At 49.7% G+C, this 20,603-nt stretch overlaps 1 protein-coding gene across 1 annotated transcript in view; it reads left to right on the top strand.

The window, feature by feature from the left end:
- Positions 1-2,482: 2,482 nt before the first annotated feature.
- CFAP65 (cilia and flagella associated protein 65) overlaps positions 2,483-20,603 on the top strand; it is a 35,197-nt gene continuing 17,076 nt past the window's right edge. Inside the window, exons 1-18 of the mRNA XM_064514795.1 lie at positions 2,483-2,614; positions 3,246-3,320; positions 3,626-3,813; positions 4,502-4,604; positions 6,058-6,224; positions 8,150-8,349; positions 9,030-9,175; positions 10,429-10,651; positions 10,977-11,242; positions 12,174-12,374; positions 12,811-13,173; positions 14,225-14,362; positions 15,249-15,494; positions 15,921-16,145; positions 16,808-16,960; positions 17,859-18,024; positions 19,246-19,374; positions 20,242-20,467. Of these exons, the coding sequence (XP_064370865.1) occupies positions 2,504-2,614; positions 3,246-3,320; positions 3,626-3,813; positions 4,502-4,604; positions 6,058-6,224; positions 8,150-8,349; positions 9,030-9,175; positions 10,429-10,651; positions 10,977-11,242; positions 12,174-12,374; positions 12,811-13,173; positions 14,225-14,362; positions 15,249-15,494; positions 15,921-16,145; positions 16,808-16,960; positions 17,859-18,024; positions 19,246-19,374; positions 20,242-20,467 (3,326 nt within the window). The 5' untranslated portion in view covers positions 2,483-2,503. The remainder of the gene's footprint in view (positions 2,615-3,245; positions 3,321-3,625; positions 3,814-4,501; positions 4,605-6,057; positions 6,225-8,149; positions 8,350-9,029; positions 9,176-10,428; positions 10,652-10,976; positions 11,243-12,173; positions 12,375-12,810; positions 13,174-14,224; positions 14,363-15,248; positions 15,495-15,920; positions 16,146-16,807; positions 16,961-17,858; positions 18,025-19,245; positions 19,375-20,241; positions 20,468-20,603) is intronic.

Below are 20,603 nucleotides of genomic sequence, written 5' to 3'. Positions count from 1 at the left end.
CAGGGCCCTGCTCGCTCTCACTGGGCTCAGATGGACCCCTGCTGTCAAGATGACAACAGCCACCTCTGCCACCTCCCCGGAAGCCCTGGCTTATCCCCAGCTCTGCCCCGGTTTGGGGACAGGCTGTCCCTGCTGCCAGGATGCTTCAAGGTCCCAGCAGGTCCTGTAGACCTTCTTTGCCTCCTACACGCTCTCTGGGCCTGTCCCGGGGGAGCCCGAGGTGGTCATCCAGGTGGAGGACCCAGCTGGGCAATGCCCAGCCTCCCCAGCACCCCCGTGGCATGGGGGCACCCTGAAGCAGCACCCCGTGGGCTTTGCTCCCCTCCGGCGCTGCCCCCGGAGGCATCCGTGGAGCAGGAGCTGAGCTGCAGCCTGGGGGAGCCCTTGGTTCCCGGGGGCAGGCAGCACCCAGGGATGGGGCAGGGGCACTTTGGCATGGGTCCGGCATCCCTCGCAGGGCTGGGTGAGCCCCGGGGCCACCCTCGGGCCGTGTCCGAGCCCTGCCGGCGAGGGGACGGACGGGACAGGGGCTGGGTGCAGGGAGACGGGCGCTATTCGGGCAGCAGGATGGACATATGGATCAGATACTGGGACCAAGAGGGGCGTGGGAACAGACGGACAGATGGACGGGCAGGAGGGTGGGTGACAGTCCTGTGCAGGGTGACAGTGACCCACAGCGGCTCCTGGCAGCTCAGCAGCTTCCCGACGGGCGCATGGCCCGGAGGCTGGGTGTCCCTAGGTTGCGGGTCCCCTGGCCCCCATTGGCCGTGGCCGGGCCGGAGGTGCCAGGAGGCTGCAACGGTTGGCGTAACGTGGAGCAGGAGAGGAATAAATGAGTGCAAGGAGGGGAAAAAAAAAAAGAAAAGGAAAGGAAAGGAGGAAGGGGTGAGTGAAGTAGGGAAGGATGGTATCCAATCCCCTGCCATTACCCTGCAGGGACAGTGGGGCAGGAGAGAGCCATTGCCCCAGGGAAGCTGTGGACCCTGAGACGGTGGCAGATGCCACCCTGTGGCTGCAGGAGCCTTGGCACCAAATACATCTCCCATCGAACATCCAACCTGACCTTGCAATAATGGGGAGCCACAGGAGAGGGAGAGCAAAAAATGAGAGCGCCAGGAAGGAGGTGGGGAGCTGAAGGGGTGTCACGGTTTTAAAACATTCACCTTGATGGGCCGTGACAGGTTTAATTTCCAGAGTACAACCATTAAACTGATGGATGGGGGGGCGTTTGTCTCACGCCTGCCGCACGCAAGGCCTGCGCGGCCGCGGGAGGGTTTATTTTTGTTGCTGTTATTTATGAGGCTGCTTCTGCAAGAGCCGGGCGCTCCTCCAGCACTGGGGGGGCAGAGGAGGGGGTGCGAACAATGCCGAGGAGTTGGGGGGCTGATTTACAGCTGCTTAGCAGGATGACTCATGTTGTAAACAGAGATGAATGCCATTAAAGCAGCATCTCCTCCAAGCCTCTGCCCTCGCCCCACCACGGGCTGCGGGACGAGGCCAGCCCCACTCTCCACCAGCCCCCAGGCCCTTCCCACTGGGGACACGAGGGTCCCCCCCTCCTTGAGGGACATCTGGGGCCGTGGGAAGAGGCAGGAGTGACCCACAGGGGTGGCGGGGATGCCTAGGACACCCAACCGGCTCATGCAGCCCCAGCTGCCTGTCTGCATGCCCCTTTCCCAGCCTTGGCCCCATAGCGTCTTTCAGCAATGGTCACAACTTGTTTTCTGGGTCACTTATCCTCCAAGGAGCCCAGGGGGGTCCTGGCCCCATCAAGGTGCCACCCCATGTCTATCCCAGCACTCTCCAGCCTGCGGCACCCCGTGCCCTTGCCCCCAAAGCAGCCCCATCTCTTAGCCCCATGGCCTCCTCCCCACTCAGCCCTCACACCCACAGGACTTCACTGCACCCCCTTTGTCGATCCAACTGTGCACCCCATCTCCTCCCCCCTGCACCCAACCCTATCACCCCCTTCGCCTGAATCCTCCCCTGCACCCCTCCACCTGCTCCTCTGCCCCCCAGCACCCCTCCATCTGCCCCTGCACCCCCGCCTGCTCCTGCGTCCCCCATCTCCCCCTGCATCCTCCATCTCCCCCAGCCCCGTCCATCTCCCCCTGCATCCCTGCATCCCCTATCTCTCCCTGCACCCCTCCATCTGCCCTTGCATCCCCTGCACCCCTACATCTTCCCCCTGCCCCTTCCATCTCCACTGCATCCCCTGCATCCCAAATCTCCCCCAGCACCCCTCCACCTGCCCCCTGCATCTCCCCCCTGCACCCCTCCCTCTCCCCATGCATCTCCCCATCTCCGCCCATCCCCTGCACCCCCCCTCTGCCCCTGCTTCTTCCATCTCCCCCCCATCTCCTGCACCCCTCCCTCTCCCCGCCCTTCTCCCCGCTCCCGCTGCGCGTCTCTGCGCGTCCCTCCGCTTCCCCCTGGCGGCCACCGCCTCTCGCTGCGCCCCGCGCGGGATGACCCTAGGCGGCCGCCGTCGTTGCTCGGAGAGATGCCGCCGCCGCGTCCGGTTCCCATAGCAACACGCACCGCCGCCGCCGGCGTCGGGACAGAAGGTGGGGCCGGGCCGGGCCGGGCTACAGGAGTGGATTCAGGCTCTGGGGTCCGGCTGTGCTGTGCGATAGGGGCCGCGTTACAGGGGTCCCGGCCGCGGAGGGCTCCAGCGGCCCGGGCAGGCTGCAGGGCGCCGGGCCGGGCCGCGGGGTCTGGGCTGTGCTGGGGGGCGCCGGGCTGCGCCACAGGGCCCGGGCTGCGCTCTAGGGAGCGGCAGGGCTGTAGGGCCAGGCCGTGCCATGCTGTGGGGAGTTGGGCAGGGCTTTGCTGGGGGAGCTGGGCTGTGCCGCAGGCGTCTGTGTGGGGCTGTGAGGGGCCGGAGAAGCTGTAGGGGCCCAGGGGGAGCTCTGCCCTGAGAGACTGGGTGAGGTGACTATAGTGGGCTGGGCAGGGCTGTGCTATAAAGTGCTGTGCTACAGGGAGCTGAGCTGCAGGTGGTGCGAGGTGTGGGATGTGGGCTGTGCAAAGGGTGTGGGCTGGGGACAGCCTGGCCTGCAGCAAGGGCTGGCCTCAGCTGGCAGAGGAGAGACATTGCTGGGCACCCTGCAGTGTGGCTGTGCCCTGCAGGTTGCTGTGCTGCCCTGAGCCCCAAGGAGGGACTGGAACAGGTCTCTGGGAGCTCCCAGGTCCCAGAGACACAGGATCAGCACGTGTGAGGAGTTGTTCCTCTTGTTTTCCAGATGCTTGCTCGGGTGTATGGGGAGCACCAAAGCTCTGGCTCTTCCCAGAAGCTGCGTTGTGGCTGCACCAGGAAGGTGAGTGGCAGGGCAAAGGGTGCCATTGTCATGGGTAGGTTTACTGGCAGAGCGAGGTGGGGGGGAACCCTTCAGAAAAATTCCCATTGCTGCTCCTCTACTTCATGACGCTCTTTAGCCATGTGTAGGGTTTGGCCTGTGCCCTGGAGGCATCCCCTCAGCGTTTGTGGACCAGGCCGTCTGGAGTTCATGTCAGGACTCTACCTGACTCCTGGAGCTTTGCCACAGGGTGGATCCTCCTATTCTTTGCCAGAGATTTCTGGCATAAAGAAACAAAAGTGAGTGATTTCTCTTCCCTCCATCAGAAACTGCTAGTGTCCCCTCAGCAAATTCCAAAACAATCTGCAAGAAAGGCCAAGGAGAAGAAGGGCATATTTTGGGGCATTGAGGTGGCAGAAACACTCAGCTGGCATGACTGGGAACTTGGAAAAGAAATCATCAAACATCTAATCCTGAAAAATGTTCATGTGAAAACCCAGAAGCTGAGCTACAGGTGTGTGGAAAGTTTCCTCCTCCTTTGTACTCCTTACTCTCACTGCATCTTTATCCCTCCTGCTGTATCAATCACCTTAGCATGCTTTCTTGGATCTGTCTACCCCCTTTCCTCTTGGGCTACATGCTGGGGACAGTGTGCACACACTTGCACAGGAGGACAGAAACCTGCTAATTCAGTCACACAGCCCTTGTTCCTGACAGGAGTTTCTTAAATGAAATGCCTTTTTAAAATTCTATTTTGCTGATACTTCTGTCTGTGAGCCATTTCCAGTCTAGTGAGATTTTAACTATGGATGTATGCCAGCCAGTCACTAATGTGTCCTGAAACCATTGCTCCCAGGAGTCCCAATGGATGCTGAGCCACTCCAGCACTCCCTGCGACCCTCTGTGCTCTGAAGCTCAAATGTTTCTGCACTTAAGTGCTTGGCTCATGCTGCTTGAGCTTGGAATGTAAAATATTGTTCAAAAAAGAAATATGTATTTAGGGTTGGAAATAGAAAACTCAGGTGTGTTGAAAACCTTCCTCTGGGATTTGCTGGGTAAACTGAGGGTCACGTTTGTAAGTTGCTTCTAATTGTGGGGGCCTGGAGTTTTTGATTCTCCTTGGCATTCTCTTTCCTGATGTCTAACATAAGAACAGCTGTAAACTGTCAGACAAAATCTCTTGTTTTGCTTTTTTTTTCTAGATGTCCTTCCACACGAGTCTTCATCACTGTTTTTCCACAGCCAATTGTTCTGAGCCCTGGTATGTCCTTAAATCTGCCTGTCATTTTCCGTCCCACTGAAAAGGTAAGGCAGCAACATCAAAACTGTTCTCAGTGTTCAGGCTGGCCTCCAGGAGGGCAATTGGCCTCTGTCTTTTGTCATTTGTGATCTCTTTTCACTTCAATGAATCTGTCATTAAGGAAAGTTCTAGTATGGAAACACTGGAGAGCGACAGCCTCTGCTTGTCCTCTGAATGGAGGCACAGTGTGGCCTTCCTGCTTTCCCTACACCTCCAACAGCTGAGGGAGCCACAATCCCTGACTTCTCCACAGAGTTTGTCAGTAATTATGAGAGGGATCCTCACAAAAAGCATTCTGTTTTTCACATGCTGCTTCTGACTACGATATAGGACTTGAATTGCCCATCCCAGCTTTGATCTTGTAAAGCGTGTACTGGGGGGGTTTAGTACAGAACTGTTGAGGAACTTGCTCTCTGCTTTGTCACAGGACACCCCAAAAGCCACTTGCTTTGGGGTACATTCAGCAGCAACTGATTTTTCTATAGGGAATATGTCAAGGGCCTCCCTTTTCTTGAATGGGGTGGGTTCCTTTAAGCTTTGTTTTTGACAGCAACAATTCTTCTTACTCAGCCTCTTCCCTTGATTTTTCGTCTTGTTTCTGGTGTCTGTCTTGGCCTTGAGTCTTGATCTCTGGCTCTTGTCCACAGTTCCATGTCTTTGATGTGTATCTCTGTCCCAGATGTAGGATGTAATCATTGGATAGATTCCCCGTGCCTGGTCTCTTATTATTACCATTTTCTGACGGCTGTTCAGTGTTTCCTTTATGAAATAAGCTGATGGCCTTGTCCCATTTTTAGTGAAGAGTTTGTCTACACTCCATCAGTCACTAGAGCAGGAGGCTCCCTGTGGTAGAAGGAGCAAGGACTGCATGCGCTGCAGTGCCCAAGGTCCTTCCTTAGCTATATGAGTGGTACTTGGCAGGCGTGAGGATGGGGGAGCTTGGAAGATGGCATATCTTGCAATTCCTTCTACCTTAGCAGGTTAGCAGATGTCCTGATCTGTGTGCAGTGGTATCAACACTGCATCTTTAAGTGGTGTGTTATCCACTTAAGCTTCTAGCTGGCAAAGCACTTAATCAAAGACTATTTTTTCTGTGCTCATGGAGATCAAGGACAGGTTGTGCATGCTTCAGTTAAGCTGAATCAGAATCTTGAAAAGACTGAAAAATACACTTCTGCATCAAAACAAATATGGTGAAACAACTGTACTTTTAAACTGTGCTCTCTCAGGGTGTCTGTGTGTTCCCTGAGACAGTGAGAAGTATGCCTGAGCACCTTACTCACTGCCTCCTTTCATGCTCTCTGTCCTGCATAGATGCCTTCCCTGGTGCCTCCATCACGTTTTTTCCCAACACTTGCCCGGAGGCAAGGTTTGAGTGATGGAGTTCATGGGAGGAGCTGCAGTCCCTGAGAGATGGGAGCCCATGTAACTACTGTCTCCTCTTGCTTTTCTGTACAGAAGGAGTATGAAGACAGCATCTGCTTTCAGAAGACTGAGGGCGAGTTCTGCGTTACCCTGCGTGCCACACTCCCCCGCCACTCTCTCTTCTTCCCGGCTGCTGTTCACCTTCCAATCTGTGCTGTCTACAATGTCACGGAGGCAGTGTTCCCCCTGCGCAACGTTGGGTGAGTGAGACATGGCTGAGCAGACCCTCTTTCTGTGTTGTCAGGTATTTGGCCATCTCCTTAGGCCCTCAGATGAATACAGTTTGTTTTAGTTGTTATTAGATCTTGCCTTGATCTTAGGCTAATATCATCCTTTTGGAAATATCCCCTCTCCACACCAGTCTGTCAAGACACCTAGGGAGGACTCAGAGGGGTGCATACTGGAGATTAAGATTCCAGTTCTGTCAAGAGGAACCAGTCAGTTGCCACACTCCCGTCTGCTGAAGCAGACTGCCTGCCTCTGGGAGCTGATAGTGGGAAACAGCCTTCCAAATCAAAGTTGTTAGGTAATAGGCCCTCTGCTGAGTTACGTCTGCATTGAAAGCCTTTTCAGGGAGGACATGAAGGAACTGGAAAAGCTGTTGTAGGGTAAATTTTACTAGAATTGGAGCTTTTCCTGACATATTTGTGAGTCACTGATTTTGAAATTCAGTGACTTCTTGTCTCCAGAACAATATCCTTCCTTGAAATGGCCACATTGTTTAGTGCTTAGCTGGGTACAGTTTGGGATTCGCCTTTCCAGGCTCGGCTGGCTGCCCTAAGAGCTGGTCTCTGCTGCCTCAGAGTTCACAGCAGAAAAGGTAGCAAAACAGATCAAATTAACCAAAGAGACCAATCAGATCTCACTGTGGGCACCTCTTGGCATATCACATGTGTCTGTTGACAGCATACTCTAAGAACTGTTCATGCAGAGGAAATAGTCACGGACTGGCACTGTCTCCACTGAGAACATCTCAAGTCCATAGAAAAGGCCTGGGCTTCCAGTTAGTCAGAGGCACCCTGCCCCCTGACAGCAGAAAATGTTAACCTTTCTGTGACTTGGCCTCTCTTCACCTGGCATGGGCATGCCGTGAGGACAGCAGTTGAGTTGCCAGGCCTTGAGCTGACCTCTTTGATTTGGAGGCAGAAAATAGAGAAGGAAGAGTCTTTGAAGTACTTGCTCTTACGAGATTCATGGAGTTGCCCAAAGCAGGGGAAGGATTCTGTGGCTCGGAGTCATCATTTAGGAGCAAGGATGCTCCCTGTTACCAAGGACTGTCTTATTTTAGTAATGGAAGGACAGTAATTCAGGCAGTATAGTATAAAGGAAGGCAGTGGAAAACTGTCCAGGTAAGAGGGAAGTGTACTTCAAGCCATTTGCAGTGACAGTGATAATGGGAGCAAAATGGCCTTTATTAGTTGGAAAGTGGCCTGTGCACTTAAATGCTGCCAGCTAGGGATGAGGTAGGAAGGTGGAAATGTCAGAGGGCACATGTACCTTCACCAGAGCAAGGTATTAGCCAGAAACTGTTTCCAGTGATTCATTCTCCTGCCTGAGAAATGTGTGTTGACTGAGGGATCTGGGGTGGTGGAGGATTTGGATGGTAAGTAGCACTCAGCTTGGAGTTAATAAAATATAAAAAGCTAGCATTTTGGCGTGTTCCTTGCACAAATCAAACAAGTAAAGGAAGTTTGTTTTGGAGAAGAACTGAACTGAGGTGTTAGGAAAACAACTCAGTCCTTTCTTGTCACCTGCGCTTGTAACAGAGGAACAAATGTTCATTTGGATTTAAGTGGCAGCAAATTTAGATACAAGAAAAGGAAATACTTCTTTCTGGAGCTGATTTATCTGCTGTGAAGATCATATGATGAAACTGAAAAACTTTATGGCCACTAAGTTTCTTAGAGGTAATGACTAAGACTGATTAAAGTGTGAACAGAGCATCTGTTGAGACTAGAGACAAATTCCTTCCCAGCATCCTACATTTGGTCAGGGGCATTAGGGGTTCTGCCATTTGATGTTAGTTGCTTCATGAATGACTCGTTGAAAAATGTCCATCCTATGTATGATTGCACAGGCAGCAGAGAATCCATTTGTCTATTTAAAACATATCTCCATTTTCTAGTGATCTTGCTACTGTGTTTGCCTGGAAGACACCAAGCCCTTTCCACATGATTCCTGACTGGGGCATGCTGAACCCAGGTGCTGAGTGCATGGTAAAGGTGGTCTTCCAGCCCAAGGCAGCTGTGTTGTATGATGTGGCAGCAACGTGCTGGTTTGGAGATGAAGAGAAACAAAAGAGGACCATTCAGCTAAGAGCCCTTTGTGAGTCATTTTTGTATTTAGCACTCAAATAAATGTATATCATCCAGGACTGTGGAGTTTCATTCCACAGAAATACATCAAGGCGCTGTGCTCTGAGGCCATGCTTCAGCTTGCACAACCCACTGAGTGGCCTGTGAAATTCTTTAGTATACTATTATCAACTTGGAAATAATAGTCTGAAGAGACAGCAGGGCCTGTGGCATACTCTGGTCAGACTGGAACGTCTGCTCCCTAGTTAAGCTGACAGATAGGAAGAAATGAGTTGAGTTCATTGGCACAATGGAAAAACCTCCAGAAACTGTTGACCTTGTCTGCACTCAGTTTCTCCTGGCTGTCCCTGCCAGAGGGAGGTTTCTAAAGCTTTCTGGATCCAAGCAGACTATGATCTAGAATAACCACAACAGTTTTATGTGCAAGTCTTTGCCAGTTGCCTTTGTCTAGAAAGGGGCCTGAAGTGCCTTATCTGGCCACTGAGAAACAGAAGTTGTGTCTCTAAGTATTTAGTAATTCATGGTGGAAAGGAGCTCATCTGGTTCAAAACAGGGCCAACTTTAAAGGTAGATTCAACTTCACAGTTAACTGAGGTTGCTCAAAGACTTGTCCAATTGAGTATTAAATATCTCTGAGGATGGAGATTCCACCTCTCTTTCTTGACCCAGTAATATTATCCCTTTTAACAGCCAAATACCCCTACCTGCGGGTGAATGTGCCAAGGGAACTGTGTGAAGATGCGCAGCCTAGGAGCTTTCGGGATGTGCTGTGCTTTGGATCAGTGCCAGTGGGCACAACTGTGGAGAAGTGTGTAGAAATCTGCAACATGTCTGTGGTATGTGTAGAGGTAGACTGCTTCTTGTGAGGGTTTGGCCTACTGACATGTTTCCCTGTGTGATATGGCCTTGAGTCTCTCCCTTAATACTGTGAAAATATCCCAAATGAGAGAGTGTGTACAGAGATAATGAGCCTTCCTCTGCCAGACAGGCTGTTTGCCCTTGCTCCCTGCCTTCTAGCTACAATACTAACAAATCATCCATTTGCTGCGCAGTGTGGTCGTACCTGCCTGTTTCCTACTGCACTTGGTCCAGATCAGGCAGCCACTGTGGTTCTTCACATCCTGCAACTCACCTGCTCACCATGGAAATGCTCATCAGTCCTATGTGTGTGGTGCACAAACACCCTTCTGTCATTCACCAGTGTCTGGAACTTCTGCTATGTGCTACCTTAGGCCTGAGCCTCCTGTCCCCAAACTGCTGAGGATACCAAAAGATCCATCGATTGACTGGATACACAGCCAAATTGGCCTGCATATACAGTGGCTCAGTCAGTTGATGGGTCTTGTGGTGGTCCTCAGTGGACTGCAGGCTGGTGTATTCCTCTCAAAGTCAACTGGGCTGCATGTGAACACTGTCTTCTCAGTGCCAGCTCAGCCTATCCCAGCCCAATAAAAGGGTGGGTATGCTCGGAGGCTGCTGACGTGGATGATGGCAGCCCTGACTCCCATGCAGGCTCTAAAGCCTGGGAGTAGCAGAGACTTACTCATCTGTGGCACTGTCATTACTCACTCCACAATGGTGTCCAGCAACCCCAGGCAAGGACTGGGACCTGCTTTCAGGGGACTGAGGAAGGAATCAGAGCATCAGTCCTGGCCTTTGTGAAATGACAAATCCCAGACAAGGTGGAACAGTAGATAGAGGGAAATAAGTGATCAACCTACCTGTCCTGGTTACAGCGGTCACTGTGGCTACCCTAGCCCTTGAGGGCACCTCAAGCCAGCCTCATCCTTGTCCCTACCAGGAGGGACACTGTCCCCAGAGATCCCCAGGATATTTTGCTGCAGCACAGTTCTGTGCATATGGTGGGAGCCTGCTGTTCACAGTTTCCTGGCTAGATGGGACTGTATTGGTTTGCACAGCATTTCTGTGCTGGGCTGCTTCAGCCTCAGTGTTCCTGGTGGTGTTCAGCTCTGTTGGAAATAGTGCAGTTCTTCACTGATTAGTGCAATTCAGCTGGGACTGCATTCAGAGCAATGCCATCCTCACTTCTGTTTGCTCCTCTGTTAACCTATTTCTTTTCTACTTGCAGGTCGATGCCCCATTTAGGATAGAAAGAGCAAAAGACCCTCTGCTTCAAGATCATGTTTTCTCCTGTGATGTCTCCGATGGTGTTGTCCCTGCCAAAGGGAAGTTGGCGTTGTGCATACAATTTCAGCCACAGACAGTAGGAAAGCACAGTGCTGACTACTTCACTGTCGTATCTGCTGGGTGCCTCCTGCAGACTGTCCTGAAGGTGGTTGGCTCATGTAAAGGTATCAAACAATGAAAGCCTTCCTTATTTCTCTCTGTCCTCTTCTCAGCACTGTAGAAGGGCTAGGGCCAGGGGATGAACTAGAGACTGTCACAGCCCTTGGCCAGGGACTGAACTTCTGCTGGCATCTAGCTGTCGGTGGGGTTTAACACTTTCTCATGACAGGCATGAGATTGTCGGAGGTGAATGTCCAGCTGTTTGCTAGGGCTGCTGGGTTTGCCGATGAGGTGCTTCTGGTTTGAGAAGATCAGTCAAGTGCAGCAGTGGCTTGTGACATGTTGACAGAAACAGCTGCGACAGCTCTGTCTTACTTGGCATTGTGCTAGGTCCACTCGTGTCTGTGCACCAATTTTTCATGGACTTTGACTGGATCAATGTCGGGGAAAGTTTGATGCAGACATTGGAAATCAGCAACAACTCGGATGCCCCTGCTTATTACCAGTTCGATATTGATGGCAGAGGGAGTGTCTTCTCCTTTGATCACCCCTGTGGAGTCTTGGAGGGCACAACGACACTAGTGCTGAAGGTGACCTTTCGGCCTACTCACCCCATCAGCTATTACCGCAGAGTGGTGTGCCTTGTCCATCATCAGGTATGAGAGGCAAAGGGTGGTATCGCCACTGTGGTAGCTGAGAGGGAGGGAAACTTTCTTTGGGAAACTGTGGGATCTTGCATCTAAGAAGAAGAAATGTTACTTCTTCAGCCCTGCTTGTTTTAGGCCCTGTGTCTTCTTAGAAGCAAGAAGCCTTTGGGATGAAGGATGATGCCTAGTGCTGATGTGCTGGCTGGTATGTGTATGGCTATGGCTTTGCCTCAGCCAGCTGCAGCAGGCACCAGTACCTTATTTCAAAAGCAGCTTTAAACAAAAGTCAGTTAGCAAACCCAGTACTGAAATTCCTGTTTAAAAGCTCAGAACCAGATTCTGTACCCAAACACCTACTCAGTATGCCAAACCTAGACTCTGTTAGCACGCTTCTACCTGTAGCTATTTCATGCTGCAGTTGCATACTCTCTTACTTGCAGCTTTGCTTATATGCTAGGAGCTTGGCTTGCAGGACTCTCTTGTCTCGGGTTCTCCCAGTATTACTCATTGTGGCTGGCCTGTATCACTTAGCAGGCCCTGAAAATCAATTATCACTGTTTCTGGTGACTCCTGTCCTGGGCTCTTGCTGAGCAAAGTCTCCATGATGCAGGCTCCCAGGTTTGACAGTACAGGGCTGATGTGGACAGACAGTCAGTAATGCCTGCAGGGTGGCAAGGTCCATCCTGCTGTTCCTGTCTCTGTAGATCTCTGATTAAAAGTTAGCTGCGCAGCGATGTACTGAATGCCTTCTGCTTCCCCTCCAGTTTCAGCAAAGCTCCTTGGCAACATCAGCACATAAAATAAACAGCAGTCCAAGGTCACAGAGTACTAGGCCATTCCCAGGTGTGGTTTTGGGAGTGAGGTGCGAGGATGGTGTAACTGGCAAAGGAATCGCAGGAGGGCAGTTTATTTCTTAAAAATCTTTCTCGTGCTTTCCCAGGAACCCATATATGTGGACTTATTTGGTACCTGCCATTCAGACACAGATAAGCCAGCCATCCTTCGGGCAAGACATCTCTCCTGGTACCGAACCAACACAGTGAGGGGACTGACCTTCTACCCCCCAGACATCCTCAGCATGATGCTGAAGGATGGGAAGCTGCAGATGGATGAAAAGAGAGCCCTCATGCTGCCCCTTGAGGTATGAACTGGCCTTCTTGGAGTCTAAACTGCCCTGGTGCTGTTTTCTGCAAATGTCAGGCTACCCTTGCACAGGCCAGATAGATCTAGGAGAGCTTGCAGGTGTCAACCTGATCTCTTTAGTAACTCTGCTGTTAATATGCCCAGCACATACCAGCACTCTCTGCCTCAGTTGGATTTTACCTAGACTCAGCCACTATTCTGCTTTGTGACTTTAGCTCAATTGCTGGGTCGTCTTATGCCACGTTCAGCTTCAGATGAAGGATTGGCTACAAATAAGAGCATCCTTGAAGCCTAGACTCTGAGCTGTCCTGGGGACTATTACTGAGGTGCATCTTGCATGTCTTGTTTTTCATGTAAGCAGACTGGGCTGCAGTGTCTGGCTTCTCTCACAGGCATGCTTTCCCTGCTCACACTGATATGTTTTCATCCTGTAGATTCCTCAGGACAAGCCCCCCGAGGAGTATTCTGAGGCCAGCTCCATGACTGAATATTTCCACGATGGCTCAAGCAGTGACCTGGCCTTGTTTCCCCCTCATGTTAGCGTCAGCCCCAGGGAGTATGATTTTGGTTGCTGTCTCCCACTCCACAAAGTAGAACCACTTCCTCTCTGTGTGACCAACCACACCAAAGGAAAGATCAGTGTTGCCTGGACTCGAAGCCGTGGCAGTGCCTTCCAAGTGACCCCCGAAGTCTGCGACATCCCGCCTTTGAAGTCTTCGGCCTTCCGTGTCCTTTTCCAGCCCACTCAGCTAAACAGTCTTTACGCAGCAGAGCTGGAAGGTTTTGCCTTCTACAAGGTTAGTAGGAATTAGTAGGACCGGTTCCTAGCAAAAGCCTAGCAAAACCCTGTCTGCAGGCTAAAAGCTTTTGGGGCACCTGAAATTCAAAGATAACTTTATATTTTGAATTTGGCAAACCTACGTCTCTACTAACCATTCCTTTGGCCAGGGTTTTGGTACAGCGGCAGGTTACAATTTCTCCTCTTTGTCCTGGCAAGGATAAATCAGGAAAATAAGCCACAGACTGGCTGCTCGTGCATATGCACATCTACGGCTGCTCTTATGCCACAGTGAATGTGAATTAACTCACACTTCTCTGAAGGAGCAATTACTGTGAATTACTGCACCATTACTGTATGTGGGAGCATGCACAAGGATGGTTGCTGTGGTCTGGGTGATGGGCAGTAACTTGTTTTTGTTTCTGTTCCCCAATAAGTAAAGCTGATGAGGGTGCTGTACATCATTGCAGCCTCTCCTCCACCATGGTGTGGGATTCATACCACATGAGGTTTCAGTTGAAGGAGTTTCAGCATCCTGAAACTTCCTGTTAAGCAAGAGATATCTTGAGTAAATTTTTGATTATATTGGCAATCTTTTCCATCTAAGACAGTGTGGAGGTTATCTGTGAGCAATCTTAGTCAGCAGTATCTTAGGCTCAGGTGAAGGATAGATGATTATTTTCAGTAACTCCACAGTTATTTGCTTAGTTTAGGATCTGCAGGTATCTCAGACTGCGTTAGAGTGTCTTTAGACCCTTCTACCCTAAGGCAGCTGTTGTCAAAATCACAGAGTAATTTGGGTTGGAAGGGATAGAGAGAGGTCATCTAGTCCATCTTTCTGCTTAAAAGTCACTCTGTCTTTCACATCTGAAATGTAGCTGTTTGGGAAAACAGTTCACTCACGTTCCTCATCTTGCACTGGTCAGTAGTTCTTTCCTGAGAAAGTCAATTCCCCAGCCCCAAGGTTGTTATTGAAACAAATAGCTGCTTGTGATGGTACATACACTCGAAGGCACATTGCCACACTCTCTTCCCACATGCGCTATGTTCTGTCCCTTGTGTGCCTGCAGGTGCTGAGACACTATAGCAACATTGAGGAAGACACCACCATCTGCCCATCCTGGTGCCTGACCGTCAGGCTGAGGGCACACACGTATGAAGCAGAACGGGAACACTTCATCCCACAGTACACACTCGATGTCCCCAAGGTGTGTGACTGGTTGACATACTTCATGTGGTTTGGATCTTTGCAGAGATGCTTGGATTTATCTCTGAAATTTTTACATTGTCTCCCATCGCACTGTCCTGAGACGTGGAGTCTTGGGAGTTTCCAGTGGCATGAAGACTTGTGCTTTATAACAGTTGTAGGATACTCTTTCTCCTTCATTAGCTTCCCAGGCTCCAATGTCTCAGGTTGCACTGATGATCTCCTTAGCTCTGAGAGGAAAGCTCTTGGGACCTCCCTCCTTTCTAAATGGATGTAGGCACTGGAAAGAGTTGCTTAGTCCCCTCCCAGATGCCTCAGACGCTCTGCATGTACTTAGACAAGTGGAGGGCAGCAAACAGCATCCATGCTATTCCCTGACTCTCCCTGCTGTTTCTGTAGCATAAGAGAGTGTTGGTCACATCTCACTTTGCCTCATAGGAACTAGGGAAGTAATGAAGAGTCTCCAGAACCTCTCAGGAAACCTTCTTATCTAGTTAAGGGCACACAACCTATACCTGGTATGCATAAACCAGAGCAAATTCCAGCTCACTCTGTCCTTAATCCAGGAGCTTACTGTATGTGCAGAAACTGCAGGCCCCAGTAAGCAGCTTGTTTGTTGGATCAAGAAAAGCATGGCATAATGGAAAGTAGTTTCATTGCTCCCATGAGCCTATGGTAGGGGAGGGCCACTGTGAGAAGGAAAAGGACCATACCTTAAATACCCTTCAGTGATTTTCTCCCTTTCTTTGAGGAGAAACAGTTACAGAGTTCTCCATGGGCTTAGGATGGTGCTTGTTGGGACTCAGCTTCAACGTAGCAAATGCTTTTTCTTTAAGCTTGATTTCAAAATTCATTGCAAACACCACTCTCTTGCTTGTCTCCACCAGACTTTTCCTGCCGTGGCTCCTAACACCGATACCTACTGCAGCATGCTGCTCTTGAACACAGGCACCTCAATGATAACCTTTGGTGTGAACCAAGCTGCCTGTCCCTCTGTTTTGGTCAAGCCTCACTCAGGACACATCATTCCAGGAGGTCACCAGATTTTCTTCCTTTGTACTCATCCAGTTAACACAGACTCACAGCAGCATGTTCTGCCCTTGCAGCTGAACTCCTGTCCTGGGTACACCCAGGTAAGGAGAGGGAAGTAGAAGCTAGTGAGAAGTGTTTCTTCCCTTGTACTCTTCTCTTTCTTGTAGTAACCTTCATTTTGACCCCTATTATATCTCCTAATAATTAGTCTGGATTTTTGTCTTTAGAAATAGGAGTGAAGAATATTTTCAGCATTTAAGGTGGGATCATCATTGCAGATTGAAGGTGCATCATGGTGCACCTTCATCATAGTGCCAGAAGTCTTGTACCCCTTGTTCCTCTGGGTCTCCATCTCCTGGAAGGCACTATACTGTGTACCGCTCCTTGACAGCCCAGTCCAGGGTCCTTCCACTGCTCCTCAGTTTGTTCTTGTTCCCTTTTGGAAGGAGCAACATCTTTGCGACGTCCCTCCAGAGGTCAGTTGAGGATTCTAGCTAATGTCTGTTACTTCTCCATGAATTCCACAGGAGATTGCCCTCCGGAGCAGTGGGGAGTCCCTTCACTTGCTCTTAGAAGGTGATGGAAATCTATACTTCAAGCCTACCTATATAGGGGCCTCTTCCACTCGAATGTATACCATAAAGAACTGCACAAGGCTCCCCATGGTCTTCGCATGGAAGATCCATCAGTCTGACCGCAAGATCCTGTCTGTCACCCCTACCACAGGGCTCCTCCAGCCCTATGAAGCCATGGCAAGTTTGAGTTCTATGAAAATCATGGTATTTTTGCTCTCTATGATGCAACTGTGGGGTGTGAGAAATGTGAGGACTACAGTCATTCAGCCATTAACACCAAGGTTGGAAAATACCAGTTGTTGTCCTAGGCTGGGTTGCTAGCCAGCATCTGCAAACGTGCTGGTGACCATAATGTAGATTTGTCCAAACATGATCGCATCCTCCTTGACTCCAAGACCAAAGGTGTCTTTAGGATTAGATACCAATTACCCTGGATGAGTCTGGGTGATCACAGAGTAGCAACTGGGTCATACGCCAGGAAATGCTGATAGGTAGTGGAGAAGTGAGAGCACAATAGAGTTTATGGCTTTCTCCTGCTCTTCTCCTATCTGTAAACTCATGCCTATTCTAAACCTCCACTGCATTCCCTTAGTGTCTTTTGAGAATGGCAAGGAGCAGCGCATCTCCAAGGCCTGGATTTCAGTGTCTGATTATACGTTCCCAGTATGAACCTCTGATGTTGGTATCAGCAGTGGAGGACTGAAGTGGGAGAGTGTCTCCAGTGTAGGCTCGCTGTGATGGAGGAAGGGGCTGTGCGTTGAATGCAACCATTATTGTGTATAGGCTAGACTCTGGTCTGGAGCTCCGGTGAGCGCTCACCTTCTCTCTTGTGGTTTCAGGCTCAGGCTTGGACTTTTGCTCCTGACAAGAAGACAAAGTATCTCCTGCGAGCTGTGGTGTTTGTGGGCAGGGAAAGCCCAGTTCCCATGTCTCCCGAAAGTGTTCGTTACACCTTAAGGATTGTCGGAGAGGGAGCACTGGGCACCATCAGGGTAAGGACCTGGGATCCATTGGATAATGTAAGAGGGCATGGGATGGGGACCTTTGGCTACTTTTTGGGCTTTTTTTTCTTAGGCTTTTTTTAATTTTTCCCAGAGGTGGGAGAACTGACTCTGGTAGCCTAATGGCAACTGCATGTTGTAAAGGTTCTGCCAGTTCAATAATAACCTGCCTGAATCCTTCAGGTTCACTCTCAAATGATTTGTTCCAGACTGAACTGAGCAGGGTCTTTGGCTTCTTGGGAATTACAACTCTTTCCATCATTCAGTCTTCTCTGTCTCTCTTTGTTCTGCATTCATTCCTATTTCTGAATGTAGCAGAACTGACTATATGGCCAGCACACATCCACCTGCCTTTTCTGTTATTATCTGCAGATCTATGCAGCTACCTTTATTTTTAGGCATGTTTCCTAAGGAACCTGAACTAAATAAAATAAATACTGTTGGACAGATGGGTAGAATGATCTTAGAGGTATTTAGTCATTATAAATTGCATGGAAGTGGGTGACCAGCCGGGAGGGAGGGGGACTTTTTAATACAGTCATGGAAGGACAGGCAGGCAGAGCTCAGCCCTTGTGCCAAGCACAGTTAACCAGCTGGTGTAGGCACAGCCCTGAATGAGCTGAATCTTACTCAGCTGGCAGCTCAAATAACACTAAGAAAGTGGCTTTGGAGGAAGGGATTGAGCCCCTTGCAGTCCAGTCCTGTCCTGCTTCCAGTGTACAATGTTCCAGTGTCTCCCTGGGCATGTGGGGCCCCATGCAGAGTAGGGAGCCCTTCGGACCACACTGTGCATGCCAAGGGATCAGCACTCTGAGATAAGTGACCACTACACTCGACTGCTGCACTTGACATGTACCAGTGACCTCTGCATGGCGGGTTTTTATTCTAGGCGCAAAATGAGCACTTGGACCTTGGAAATATTCTGGTTGGTGACCTGCAAAGCTACAATGTTGTGCTGCTGAATGATGGGATCTGTTCTCTAAACTATGTACTCAGCGTGGAACAACAGATCACAGGGCCTTGTGATCCTGAGGAAGTCTGCAGTGATGCACTGGGTACTGTGAGGAGATTTGCTTGGGATGGGATTTTGGGCTGCCCCTCCTTTTTTCAGAGTTATTCTAGCATGAGCTCAAAGGTTGGGCTGCTTGCTGGCTAGATTATAACTATTTTCATGGGCACCTTAAATTACCCGCGTTTTATATGATAGAAATGCACTTGAGAAGAAATCAGGCAATCTGTGTGTGTGTAAACACAAGCAACTTATTTTGTACTGGGTAACTGTTAGAAATAGTTCTTTGTCATGTTAACTTTGCAAAATCTTTCTATGAAAACATAAGCAGATTCCTGTTCCCATCACTTAATGAGTTGAAAACATCTGTGCTGGGTTTTTGCTCAAAGTTTATTTTGTGTGTGTGTAATTTTGAGTAAAATCAGTGCAGCAAGGTTTTATTATTAGTTTGTTGCGTTGTAAAGACCCAGCTCAAAACTATTTAATAGCTACTATTGAAGAGGCTGAAAGAAGAGGGGGAGAAATTTCCTCCACATAAGCCTCCTGTGTGATCCAGTGGGGAAAAAGGTTACCCAGACTCTGAGATGCAGAAACAAAGCATCACAGTGAGAAGTCAAAGGAGATCATGCCACCAAGTACAGCCCTGGTAGGGTGACAAGTATAATTCTGAGTGCAATGTGGCTGCTTACACTTCACAAAGGATGTGAAGGTGCTTTTGTGCAGAGGTGCACAGGACTGCAGAGGATGGTTGCTCAGATAGTGCAGGCGGGGTGTGCACACTCACACCTGGTGGTGTGAGTGTAACTTGCACCACCTTGTGTGTGTGCTGAAGGAAGAAGTCCCTTGATGACTGAAGTGTCTGATCCTTGCTTAGGGTTTTGCTACAGGTGACTCTTCTATCATGCTGGCAAAAGCATCACCCAGAGCTTGGTGATGGAAGTTAGACCAATTTTAACCTTGACAGATATGATTTCCCAGCAGAGGAGGTACTTAAACAAAGGAGTAGGTTCCCAGAAGAACTAGTGGAGTCCTGCCCTCTGTGGAAGTTCCCTACCCTTTGCTTGCTGAAGGCAGCCTGAAAACTCCTGTAGAGCTGCCTGTAGTCCTAGTCTAGGTGTATGAACTTCTGAAATTGGTCCTAAAGATTAAGCACGGGCGGGCAGTGACTAGACTGGAGGGAGGCATGGGGAGCGGTGTGCTGAATGCATGTGTGGTGTAAGAGAGATCAGTGGTGCCAAGAGCTCATACCACCTCCTTTCTTCTGCAGCCTTAGAGCTGGAACACTCCAAAGGGACAATCCCTGCAAGGTCGAAAGCTTTTGTCCGAATAACGGTCAAGCCAGCCCGTCAGCTGCGTTATACCTGGTCAATCAAACATGCCATTTGCACCCTGACAGGTGAGAGATGAGTATTTTGGGGAAAGGACAGAAAATAATCTCCTCCCATCCAAGCAGACTGTGCCATAACAGGCTGAGCTGCACAATTCCCAGTGTATGAGCCCTGCCTGCAGAAATCTCTGTGCTGAGTGATTAAATGACCAGAACCAGTGCTGCCTGCTGTCTCCCTTCCTGTGCTGTTTTTGTGTTAGATAGGACTGAGCCATGAGACACAGACAAGGAGAACTCCAAGTTCCCTGCTGTTCTAGTTACAAGATTCCCCACTCCTCTGCATGATCATAGCCTCCTATGATGTACCTTATAACATATTTGAGAGCTTCATGCAACCAGTTCTAGGTAGTTGGAACCTTTTTTGCAGATCTTGACCAGTGCCTGTATGAGAAAGGATACAATAGAACTAGAAAAGACAGAGGGGCAACAGGAATGTTAGAGGTAGAGAGCAACATCCATACGGGAAGAGATGAGTTGGACAAGGAGTTTACAGCTTGGACAGTGGAGAAGAGCAATGACACATGAATGATATGGAGAAGATGGGGTATAAACAATTGTTCATTATTTTTCAGTGTGAAAACAAGGAGCACTTCATAAAATGATTAGGCTGTAGGCTTAAATTAAGAAAATGTTTTTTCCATACAGTGCAAAATTAAACTGTGGAAATATGCTGTTGAAAAGGACTATGTTCATAGTCTTCTGGTGATTTTTAAATCAAAAGTCATGGTACAACTAGAAATCAGTGGTTTAGAGGTTTTCAGAAGCTGCTGTGAGTTCTGTTCATTCTTTCTTCAGCCCAGGTAGGGCCACTCTCCAGTTTGCTGTCCCAGACAGCTGCCTCTTAATGACACATGACTATTTGTTGTTTCTCTCCAGTTCCAGATCTTGTGAGCACCAAAGAGGAACAGCAGCCCCTCTGTCGCATAGTAGCAGCAGGTGTCTACCCAACTTTCTGCATCACAGATGTGTGTTCAGCAGGGAGTGCCAGTGGTATCAGCAAGTTGCAGCTCTGGAGGCTCTTTTCCTTGGACACACTGAACGAATACTTGGAGCGAGACCCAACTCCCAGGGAGCTCACCTACAGAGTTCCTACAAGGCACAGGTGAGAAGAAGTGGTTTGCATTTAGCCTCAATACAAGCACAAGCCAGAGCTACTGTGACTGTTAGCTTGTTTTGCAGCTCACTGCTGCCTGGCACTCTGTTATACCATCCCAGTCCCATGCATGTAGCTGCTCAGC

The sequence above is a fragment of the Dromaius novaehollandiae genome, chromosome 7 (genome assembly GCF_036370855.1).
Source record: "Dromaius novaehollandiae isolate bDroNov1 chromosome 7, bDroNov1.hap1, whole genome shotgun sequence".
In the NCBI taxonomy this organism is placed as follows: domain Eukaryota; kingdom Metazoa; phylum Chordata; class Aves; order Casuariiformes; family Dromaiidae; genus Dromaius; species Dromaius novaehollandiae.
Note: the sequence above shows the minus strand (reverse complement) of the source record. Positions and strands in the feature narration are given on the sequence as shown.